Source organism: Leucoraja erinacea, chromosome 14, assembly GCF_028641065.1.
Source record: "Leucoraja erinacea ecotype New England chromosome 14, Leri_hhj_1, whole genome shotgun sequence".
NCBI lineage: Eukaryota > Metazoa > Chordata > Chondrichthyes > Rajiformes > Rajidae > Leucoraja > Leucoraja erinaceus.
The window spans coordinates 47,577,600-47,590,053 of NC_073390.1; the positions used below are offsets into that span (position 1 = coordinate 47,577,600).

The 12,454-nt window shown below is 43.9% G+C and overlaps 1 protein-coding gene across 1 annotated transcript; it reads left to right on the forward strand.

Annotated features, from left to right (window-relative positions):
- The first annotated feature begins 1,286 nt into the window (after nt 1–1,286).
- LOC129703689 (ADP-ribosylation factor-like protein 14) lies at nt 1,287–2,654 on the forward strand. The gene has a single exon (XM_055646357.1). It carries the CDS (start codon nt 1,594–1,596, stop codon nt 2,179–2,181), a length of 588 nt encoding a protein of 195 aa, XP_055502332.1. The 5' UTR covers nt 1,287–1,593; the 3' UTR covers nt 2,182–2,654.
- Nucleotides 2,655–12,454: the final 9,800 nt, after the last annotated feature.

The following is a 12,454-nucleotide window of genomic DNA, read 5'->3' on the forward strand; positions in this document are numbered from 1 at the left end:
TTAGGGAGACTGATAGGGAGAAGCCCTATGATTGAATGACAGAGGGCCATGATTGAATGGTGGAGTAGACTTGAAGGGTTGTGGCCTAATTCTGCTCCTATAACATGAATCATAACTTGATCATATCTCATCTATTTTCAACACCTCTCCTCTCGTCCCCTTCTCCTCCTGGAAAGAGTATGGCCAGTGTTCCCTTGGCCCTTACTTTCCTCCCAATCAATCTCTAAATTCATCCTTTGCATTTTCTGCAAGATTCACCCTGAAACATGTTGTGCCATCTCTGGAGAAGATGGATAATTGGTGTTTTGGGTCAGGTTCTTTCTTGAGACTGATTGTGGGGGAGGTGAGGGGGGGGGGGGGGGGGGGGGGGTCAGGTTCCTTCTTGAGACTGATTGTGTGTGTGTGTGGGGGGGGGGGGGGGGGACATGCCAGATGTTTGGAGACAGGACAAAGCCTGGCAAGTCATCGATAGATACAGATGAGTGGGTTTTTGATTGCCAGATGGTTGGACAAATTTCACACTGTTGCATTGCGAGCTATCCAAGCAGAATATGAGGTGCTGTTCCTTCAGTTTGCGCGTGACCTCATTGTGATAACGGAGGAGGCCCAGATCATTATAGGAAAGGGAAGGGTTCCACTCCAGGGAGAATCTGGGATGAGGGGGACATTCTTGCAAGATTAGGGATCAGTCATTTTAAACTGAGGTGTGTAGGAATTTCCTTCACAGAGGTTGGTGAATATGGAATTCTCTATCCCAGATGATAGCCGAGGCTAGATCAATAGTGGCATTTGAAGATAAGGGAAACATATTTTCGAAGTTCAGGGAATTGGGCGCACAGAAGAGGCCTGAGATGGATTAGCCATGATCATATTGAACAGTACTACAGGGCGGTACAGTGGCGCAGCGGTAGAGTTGTCCTTACAGCGAAAGAGACCCGGGTTCGATCCTGACAACCGGTGCCGGCTGTGCGGAGATTGTGCGTTCTCCTTCTGACCGCGCGGGTTTTCTGCGGGAGCTCCGGTTTTCCTCCCACACACCAAAGACGTACAGGTTTGTAGGCCTCACTCTGGTAATGGAGGTGACCCTGAACAGAAAGGTCAGAATGGGAAAGGCGAGGTTTGTTGGTTAAGCGGCTTAGTAAAATTGGCAACATTTAAATAAAGTGTGTAAAGGATGCGGCGCTGACTTGCTGTTCGTCCTAAGACAGGTCTGGACGTGTCTCTTCCTGCTCCTATTTTTGTTGTTGTTGAATACTTGTATCCGTACGTTACCAAGCAATTCTGGACAGGTGGCCCCTGAGTCACCTGCATGTACTTTCCCCCCGTGCCACATATACCTGCTTCGAACAGCCTGCCGCTTTTATATGCATCGATATCAGCATCCAAGCCAAATATCCTGTTATCTTGTAGAGTATTTAATAGGAGGCGTTGTATGAATAGGCACGCTTGTTTGCATTTTATTAGCTTGCGTCCCAGGCGGCTAGCCGAGATTACGGAAATGACTTTGTTCATAAATTCTCCTCGGCGCCGGCGGCAGCTTTTGCCAGCAGGTTGGGCGATTGCAGCAGAGCGGATCAGCAGCGTTGAGTCCAAATGGGGCTGATGGCATCCACAGAGTTGAAAACGAAACACTTTCGCATACTACTGCTGGGTCTGGATGAAGCAGGCAAATCCACACTGTTGTACAGAGTAAAATTCAGTAATACCGACGTCCTCACTGCCCCCACCATCGGTTTCAACGTGGAAATGCTGCAGCGGGATAAAGGCGTCGCTCTCACAGTCTGGGACGTTGGAGGACAGCACAAGATGCGCCAACTCTGGCCGTTTTACTTCCAGGACACGGACGGGCTGTTGTTCGTGGTGGACAGTGCGGACAAGGGGCGCATGGAGGCCTCCAAACGAGAGTTTGAACGGGCGGTGAAGCACGAGTGTCTGAAAGGCATCCCCGTGGTGGTGATGGCAAACAAACAGGACCTTCCAGGCGCGCTCTCCGCCGATGAAATCACCAAGCGCTTTCACCTGAAGAGATGGTGCTCGAATCGAGACTGGTTTGTCCAGCCCTGCTGTGCCAGGACGGGCGAGGGATTAAGCGCTGCCCTCAACGTTTTAATTTCACACGTCAAAAAGAAAACACCCTCCAAATACGAAGGCTCACACGCTTCCATTCGAGAAGACCGATGAATAAAAACAGCCCACGAAATCTGTAGGAAGGAACTGCCGATGTAGGAGTAACTCAGCGGGACAGGCAGCATCTCTGGAGAGAAGGAATGGGTGACGTTTCGGATCGAGACCCTTTCGACACGAGCGAATCGTATTATCACGGTGAACATGTGGCACACAAAGTAATTTAGAAATGAAAATGAAACGTTTTCTTGTATCACTTGTGTTACTTTGTATCATTTTTGTTATTTAATCAGAATTGTGAGGCCGAATAATTAATATAGAAACACTGTAATAATAATGTTTTAAATGTCATAGGTACCTGGACCCCGAACACTAAAAATCCATCCCTAAAATACAATCGCTTCCGAATTCAGCCCCTTTCTTTAAGGCCCTCATCAGATCTGCTTATCGAATGTCCTGAAATTTCTATGTGACTGCGCGTTGAATTTTGTTCGTAACGCTAACTCCATTAAAGGTGCTGCAAGTACAAATTATTGTGTTAAGTACAAGTGTGTTCGATGGTGAATTTTAACTTCTGAGCCTTAAGACACATTGATAGATGTTGGTTTAACCATTCGAAGCCAATTCATTCTGAAACTGGAAATATATCATGAGAGACACATATTTTTCACATAAAGGGTGTTGGGGGGTATTGAATAAGCTGCCAGAGGAGGTAGTTGAGGAAGGGACTATCCGCGCGTTTAAGAAACAGTTAGACAGGTACATGGATAGGACAGATTTGGAGGGATATTGGCCAAAAGCAGGCAGGTGGGACTAATGTAGCAGGGACATGTTGGCCAGTGTGGGCAAGTTGGGCCGAAGGGCCTGTTTCCACTCCCTATCACTTTATGACTGACACAAAATGCTGGAGTAACTCAGCGGGTCAGGCAGCATCTCCGGAGAAAAGGAATAGGTGATGTTTCAGGTCGAGACCCTTCTTCAGACTGAGAGTCACAAGAAAGGGAAATAAGAGATATTGACAGTGGTATAGAGAGATCTAGAATTAATGAATGAAAGATACGAACATGAAGGTAAAGGTCCATTGTTGGCTAGGTGATAAGCAGCTATTATGCTTACTGTACTTTGATGGTATAGTTTTCAACCCACTGTCCACAGATCTGAGCAGTTAAAATCCATTTATTTAAACATTCTATAATCCACTACAAATCAACATTTCATATCTTAAGGCACTGCATAAATGCAAGTTGAATTTATCCCATCTTGCATTTATACAGTGCCTTAATATATTAAACGTTCTTAACAAAATTATTTTTTTTCCAGAGTCGCTGCCTGACCTGCTGAGTTGCTCCAGCATTTTGTGTCTATCTGTAATGTACCTGATGTTGTTTTCAGTGAAACACTCTCTTCGAGCATTGTGGAGTAAAGCAGACACAACTGCCCTGATAACAACTGTGGTTCGTCACTCCTGTGATAACTATCCCTCTCCAATGCGTGTCACTGGATCAGGTAATCCTGGTTAGCTGAATCGGGCGGCATGGTGGTGCAGTGGTAGAGTTGCTGCCTTAGAGCACCAGGGATCCAGGTTCAATCCTGACTACGGGTGCAGTCTGTGACCACGTGGGTTTTGGAGCTTGGTGCTCCTGTTTCCTCGCACTCTCCAAAGGCGTACAGGTTTGTAGGTTGATTAGCTTTGGTTAAGATTATAAATTGCCCATAGTGTGTAGGATAGTGCTAGTGTAAGGGGGATCGCTGGTCGGTGCAGACCCGGTGGGCTGAATGGCCTGATTCTGCGCTGTATCTCGAAACTAAACATTCAGACGCTCAAGTTGGAGATGACACATTTGATTGAGAACCAGTGGATCAATTTGTGACTTTACTTCAACCTAGCAGATGCAATCAATATTTAATCTTGATGGCAAATAGCAAACTTATTTACATCAATGCTGACCCAAGTACAATCTCAGAGAAGAGTCTAACATGTTGTTATTCAATGTACATTCATCTCGTCAATGTACATTGGGACAGAAGAGCACGGGCGGTTTTATATATAGAATATGCCTGGTATACTAATCTAATAGGTAGGTACTGATATGTCTGAAGAATGGTCCCAACCCAAAACGTCTGCTATCCACTTTCTTGAGAGATGCTGCCTGACCCGCTGAGTTACACAAGCATTTTGTGTCTATTTTTGGCATAAACCAGTTCCGTTTTTTACTGCCGCTATGGATTGAATTGGATTATCAGTTAACATGTGGTACACAAAGTAATTAAGAAAGAAAATGAAACATTTCCTTGTATCGCTTTTGTCACTTTGTTTCACTTTTGTTACTTTGATTCGAACTGTCAGGCCGAACACTATCTGGAAATACTATGGTAATAATGTTTTAAATATACTCTGTAGTTGAATGTTAGAGGAACTTGGACACCGAGCACAAAAAATCCATCCCTAATATACAATTGTCTCCAATTTTCTCTTACTTTCCATAGCGCCCTTCATGAAATCAGTTTTTGGAATGTCCTAACATCTTCTTATGTGGCTGCGAGATTAATTTTGTTAGGATCCTCTACGGTTCAATATGTACACATTGTTGTATTAAGTACAGGTGTGTTAGATAATGAATTTTGATTGCTGAGCCATGAGACTCTTTCAGCTTTAGCAAAGCAATATCATATGTTTTGATATCCAAATTATAATATCCTTTTTTTTTTATGGCCTTTTATTACTTCACCACTCTTCTGTTGGTTTATTTGGTTAAGGAAAGTGATGCCTAAGAATGGTTTGAGTCATTAACAGTTTCAAACAAGATTGTTGGCCGCTTTGATCAAGACTACTGTAGATTAGTTCTATACTTTTCCAGCAGGGTAAATATCTACACTGGTCACTCAGACTGGCATGTTTCAATGAATTAACCTCTTACTTGTCTAAACTCCAGAGAAAAAACAGATTAATTCTACTCCAAAGATAGACACAAAATGCTGGAGTAACTCAGCGGGTCAGGCAACATTTCTAGAGAAAATGGATAGGTCAGGACCCATCAAGAGTCAAGAGAGTCAAGAGTCAAGTCAAGAGTCAATTTAATTGTCATTTGGACCCCTAGAGGTCCAACGAAATGCCGTTTTGCACTGTACATTACACACAATAGACCCCAAACAACATAATTACAATTAAACATAAACATCCATCACATAGCTGTGATGGAAGGCCAAAAAAACTCTCTCCACTTTATTTCTCCCCCCCCCCCCCCCCCCCGATGTCAGAGTCAAAGTCAAAGCATTTTGCTGGCGATGGCGATTGTCCCGCGGTTTTAAAGCCACGCCGGGTGGTGCGAGGTCGCACACCGGGTCTTGATGTTGGAGCCCCCGGTGTGCGCTCGCAAAGTCCCACGGCCATTCCAGCCGCGCGGGGCGGTGTAGTGAGGCTCCCGGTAGGCGGCGCGGCTCTGGCCAGCAGCGGCCTCTGCAGTCTGTCCGCGTTTTTATTATTTTCTGTCTGTGTTTAAATGTAGTTTTTTGTTATTTTTTTTGTGGTGTATGTGTGTGTGGTTATAGGGGGGGGGGGAACTTTTTTTTTAAATCTCTCCCTGCACTGGAGACCCGACCTTTTTCTCGTCGGGTTTCCGTTGTCGCTGAGGCCGCAACGAGGAGCGGCCTCCAACAGGAAGAAGCCGGGGACTCTAAAGCCGGGGGATCCAAACGAGATGCAGTGCCTCAAGATGGTCTCAGCAAGGAGCTGGACAGTTGCCTCAGATCTGTTTGGGACAGATGCAATTATTTTGTCACTGAATAGGCAATGTAACCTTTGGATTCTAAGCTCTTGGTTTCAGAAGATATTGTCCATCTCCAATCCCACATTTAGTTTAGTTTAGAATTATCGCGAGGAAACAGGCTATTGAATTATGTGAGGTAATGGAAACTAGTAGAGTAGCTATGGATACTATGAGTTTCAAAGTAAAAGAAGTACTGACACTTTTGAAAAATATAAAAGTGGATAAGTCTCCAGGTCCTGACAGGATATTCCTTAGGACATTGAGGGAAGTTAGTGTAGAAATAGCCAGGGCTATGACAGAAATATTTCAAATGTCATTAGAAACGGGAATAGTCCCCGAGGATTGGCGTACTGCGCATGTTGTTCCATTGTTTAAAAAGGGTTCTAAGAGTAAACCTAGCAATTATAGGCCTGTTAGTTTGACTTCAGTGGTGGGCAAATTAATGGAAAAGATACTTAGAGATAATATATATATAAGCATCTGGATAAACAGGGTCTGATTAGGAACAGTCAGCATGGATTTGTGCCTGGAAGGTCATGTTTGACTAATCTTCTTGAATTTTTTGAAGAGGTTAATAGGGAAATTGACGAGGGTAAAGCAGTGGATGTTGTCTATATGGACTTTAGTAAGGCCTTTGACAAGGTTCCTCATGGAAGGTTGGTTAAGAAGGTTCAACTGTTGGGTATAAATGCAGGAGTAGCAAGATGGATTCAACAGTGGCTGAATGGGAGAAGCCAGAGGGTAATGGTGGATGGTTGTTTGTCGGGTTGGAGGCAGGTGACTAGTGGGGTGCCTCAGGGATCGGTGTTGGGTCCTTTGTTGTTTGTCATGTACATCAATCTGGATGAAGGTGTGGTAAATTGGATTAGTAAGTATGCAGATGATACCAAGATAGGGGGTGTTGTGGATAATGAAGAGGATTTCCAAAGTCTACAGAGTGATTTAGCCATTTGGAAGAATGGGCTGAAAGATGGCAGATGGAGTTTAATGCTGATAAATGTGAGGTGCTACACCTTGGCAGGACAAATCAAAATAGGACGTACATGGTAAATGGTAGGGAATTGAAGAATACAGTTGAACAGAGGGATCTGGGAATAACCGTGCATAGTTCCTTGAAGGTGGAATCTCATATAGATAGGGTGGTAAAGAAAGCTTTTGGTATGCTAGCCTTTATAAATCAGAGCATTGAGTATAGAAGCTGGGATGTAATGTTAAAATTGTACAAGACATTGGTGAGACCAAATCTGGAGTATGGTGTACAATTTTGGTCGCCGAATTATAGGAAGGATGTCAACAAAATAGAGAGAGTACAGAGATTTACTAGAATGTTGCCTGGGTTTCAACAACTAAGTTACAGAAATAGGTTGAATAAGTTAGGTCTTTATTCTCTGGAGCGCAGAAGGTTAAGGGGGGACTTGATAGATGTCTTTAAAATGATGAGAGGGATAGACAAAGTTGATGTGGATCAGCTTTTCCCTTTGAGAATAGGGAAGATTCAAACAAGAGGACATGACTTCAGAATTAAGGGAAAGAAGTTTAGGGGTAACATGAGGGGGAACTTCTTTACTCGGAGAGTGGTAGCGGGGTGGAATGAGCTTCCAGTGGAAGTGGTGGAGGCAGGTTCGTTGGTATCATTTAAAAATAAATTGGATAGGCATATGGATGAGAAGGGAATGGAGGGTTATGGTATGAGTGCAGGCAGGTGGGACTAAGGGAAAAAAGTTGTTCGGCACGGACTTGTAGGGCCGAGATGGCCTGTTTCCGTGCTGTAATTGTTATATGGTTATTGGCCGCATCGACCAGCGATCATTTGTACACCGGCACTATCCTACACACTAAGGACAATTTACAATCTTTACCAAAGGCAATTAACCAACAACTGTTGCATCATGAGAGAAATTAAAATCGCTTCTCACCTCTTGGACAACCACACTTGAGGAAGGTGTCATCAAATGGAAGAGCCCATGATCATAATTTGAGCCTTGAACGACAGCTATCACAACAACTTGAACAATTGACCTTGAACATCAGAAACACCCACCCTATCAAATCAAGCTGGGGCAACTTAAAGTTAGGCTTAACTAATGTGGGAAAATTACTGTTGCATGCCCTGTTAAACAGAAACATGGCTTAATCTTAATTCACCTGACTGTGCCATACAACCCGAGGACTTCTCACTTCAACGGATGGAACGCAAGGCAAGGTAAGGGATGGAGGGGTTAGTTTCCTAATAAACACCCCAGTGGCACAGCTGGTAGAGCTGCTGCCTCACAGCGCGAGAGACCTGGGTTCAATTCTGACCTTGGGTGCTGTCTGTGTGGAGTTTGCACATTCTCCCTATCACCCCGTGGGTTTCCTCCAAGTGCTACGGTTTCCTCCCACATCCCAAAGACGTGTGGATTTGTAGGTTAATTGACTTCTGTAAATTGTTCCCAGTGTGTTGGGATGGTTGAGAAAATGGGACAACAGAGAACTAGTGTGACCATGTGATCGGTAATTGGCATGTGTTCAGTGCCTATTTCCATGCTTTATCTCTAAACTAAACATTATGGTGCTCGGATGTGGAGATCCTGGTGTGTTCCTGCTCCCCCACCGTAATATCTAACATAGAAAATAGGTGCAGGAGTAGGCCATTTGGCCTTTCGAGCCTGCACCGCCATTCAATACGATCATGGCTGATCATCCAACTCTGTATCCTGTACCTGCCTTCTCTCCATACCCCCTGATGCCTTTAGCCACAAGGGCCACATCTAACTCCCTCTTAAATATAGCCAATGAACTGGCCTCAACTACCTTCTGTGGCAGAGAATTCCACAGATTCACCACTCTGTGTGTAAAATATGATGTTCTCATCTCGGTCCTAAAAGACTCCCCCTTATCCTTAAACTGTGACCCCTTGTTCTGGACTTCCCCAACATCGGGAACAATTTTCCTGCATCTAGCCTGTCCAACCCCTTAAGAAATTTGTAAGTTTCTATAAGATCCCCCCTCAATCTTCTAAATTCTAGCGAGTACAAGATTAGTCTATCCAGTCTTTCTTCATATGAAAGTCCTGACATCCCAGGAATCAGTCTGGTGAACCTTCTCTGTACTCCCTCTATGGTACCATCCTTTCTATCTGACCCAGGAATTCACGTCCACCATCCTGACAGCAGTCAACATCTGATGCTAAGCTTACACTGGATGAATTACACACTGCTAACAATAGCTTTGAAACATAGTATCCCTAGGCCTTGTCCACAATAGCCGGGCTAACCACAAGAGTGTGCTACCCAAAATACTATAAGCACATCACTTGTTCCACCAAACACGCTCGATCATTACTACACAACCATTGTTGCATCTCCCAACCGCAATTTGGAAAATCTGACCACCTGGCTATGTTTCTACTCCATGCTTGCAAGTAGAAACTGAAGCGGGAGGAACAATAAAACTTACAGTGAAAGTCCAATTGCTTTGAGTCAGTGAACTGGTCCATTTGCAAGGATTCTAAATGAATCTGCCACTGCCATCACAGACTTCATTAGTAAGTGTGTAGAAGACTGCATGCCAATCAAGACAATGCAAGTGTTCCCCAACTAGAAGCCATGGATGAACCATGAGGTCCACTCCCAGGTGGTCCAAGTTTGCGATGTTCAAGTCAAACCTTAAGGTACCATGCTTTAATGACTACCATCCAGTGGCTTGGACATCCACCATCATAAGGCAACCTCCAACCTTCCAGAAAGCTTTGGTCTGCTGCAAATTGCCTGCCATCACAACAGGTCCTCAGCAGACTATATCTCCCTGGCCTTACACTCATCTCTGAAACATCTGGATAACAAGAATACCCATGCCAGACTACTATTTATTGACTATATGTCCACATTAAATTCCATGAACTCAACACAACTCTTTTCCAAACTCCTGGACCTAGTACTCAGCACTCCCCTCAGCAAATGGATCGCTTCGCTTACTGATATAGGTATTCCTGATAACCTAGGTAGGGAGACTGGACGTGCATACAATATTCCAACAGCAGTCTCACCAGAGACCTATATAAATGGTTTCGTATTCAAATCTTATTGCGGTAAAGGCCAACGTACTTTGTTCCAAAAATAGACACAAAATGCTGGCGTACCTCTGCGGGCCAGGCAGCATCTCCTGAGAAATGGACCTCTTCAGACTATTTGCCTTTCTTATTTCTTGCTGTTACCTGCATGTTACCTTTCAATAGTTCATGAACATGGATGTACAAATCCAAACCCATCTGATCACCAACAACTTTGACCAAATAAACTCTCCCCAATAAAAATATTTTATTTTTCTACTTTATTCGACCAGAGTGAATAACCTACCATTTTCCCACATTGTTGTCTTCTGCCATGTCCTTGTGTACCCTCTTAGCATGCCTTCTTCCCACTGAAACCCCTCTACATCTTCTTCAAAGGCGATATTCGCAGCCAAAATGTTCTCATCAACAAACTAACATATTGTTCTCCCTAAAAGAAATTTCCATTTGAACAATTAGTTCCAATGCATGTAGAAACATGAAACTGTACATGCTGGTTCTTCATTCAGAAGGGTCCAGAAATCCTTGTCAAAAGGGTCCCGACCCAAAACATCATCTATCCGTCCAGAGATGCTGACGTTGAGTTCATCCAGCATTTGTGTCCAAGTCCATAGCAACATGGGTAACTGACTCAGTTATATGGAGATGGGTTGGAAAGGAGGCAAGATCTATAATGAAAGGTGATTCAGACTTTATTGGGGAAAATAAGCACTTATGTATGACATGATACAAGGATGATCTGTTAGCTCTCTGGTGTCAGTATCAAGGGTGCTACTGAGTGGCTTCAAACTATTTTGATTGGAAGAATGTCCTATCCTCTGGGGAGCATAGGCCATTGACAAATGTCCTCCACTTCACTTGGTTGTTGGCAGTTCTTTCGGGATTTCCCCAGTTGAGCCCACTTTCAGACATTTCTGTCTGGATACCTCTTCTCCAGCTGTTCCTGGGGAGACCTCTTTTCCTTTTTCCTTGAGGGTTCCATTTCAGGGCTTGCCGGGTGATGTTTGTGGCAAGTAACCTGAGGGTGCGCCCAATCCAACTACATTTTCTCCTTCAAATTTGTAAGTCAATGGGCTCCTGTCTTGTTCTTTTCCACAGGTCTACATTGCTTACTTTGTCTCACCATCAGATGTTAAGTATTCTCCTAAGGCAGGTGTTAATGAATGTTTGCAGCCTGTTTGTAGTGTGGTTTATTCCATGTCTCTGATCCATACAGCATCACCTGTTTCACATTTGAATTAAAGATGTGTATTTTGGTGTTGATTGAGATGTGTTTTGATCTCCAGATCTTCCTGAGCATGTTAAACACCATCCTAGCCTCACTGTTACCAATTAGATCTGCATTAGCTTGACAACAGGAAATAAATCTTGTCAAAAAATGTAGACTGCGATTACACGCAGAAATGGTTTAGTGATCAAATCTAGAAGGTAGAGAAATGAGTTTGGAAGGCAGAAGCAACAAAAGCCATGGAAAAAGAAAAATATTTTTTGGCAGACATGTAAGCAAGTTTCTGAGAAGTGTAAAAATAGCAACGGAGTAATAGCAGGGGATTTCAAACACCCTAATGTTAGTTGGGAGAGTAAAGGGAATGGAAGGTGCAAGATTCTTGAAATGATTTCCATAATGTTTTTAATCAGTATGTAGCAAGCCCAAGGTGGTAATGGATGTAGTTTTAGAGAATTAAACTGAAAAAGTGGAAAGAAAAGCAGTAGGAAAGCATTTTGGAAACACTGGAACTAATCTAGATAGATTTGGCATTGCTGTGTAGGAGGAAAAGTTATACAAGTAGAGAAAACTACAAATTTTGTTAAGACCAATTTCATAAGCCTGTGATGAGATTTCGTTTAGAGATGCAGCATGGAAACAGGCCCTTCGGCCCAACGAGTCCACACCAATCATCATTCACCCTCTCACACTAGTTCTATGTTACTTTATTTTCACATCCACTCCCTACAAACTAAGAGTTTTCTCTGGGTGCTGTTTTCCTCCCACACTCCAAAGGTGTACAGGTTTATTGGGTAGACACAAAATGCTGGAGTAACTCAGGTCAGGCAGCATCTCTGGATAGGTGACGTTTCGGTCAGTCTGGTGAGTCTGAAGAAGAGTATCAACCAGAAATGTCACCTATCCATTTTCTCCAGAGATGCTGCCTGACCCGCTGAGTTACTCCAGCAAGATGCAGCACAAAATGCTGGAGTAACTCATCTGCGGAATCACCCATAGAGTTGTGAATCTGTGGAATTCCCTGCCACAGAAGGCAGTGGAGGTCAATTCACTGGATGTTTTCAAGCGAGAGTTAGATTTAGCTCTTGGGGCTAACGGAAACAAGGGATATGGGGAAAAAGCAGGAACGGGGTACTGATTTTGGATGATCAGTCATGATCGTATTGCATGGCTGGCACGAAGGGCCTACTCCTGCACATATTTTCTAAGTTTCTATAGGATTGGCCACATCTTTGGAGAGGGGGGGATTAAAATGCCGTTTTCTCATGCCTGTCGGAGGCGTAGACA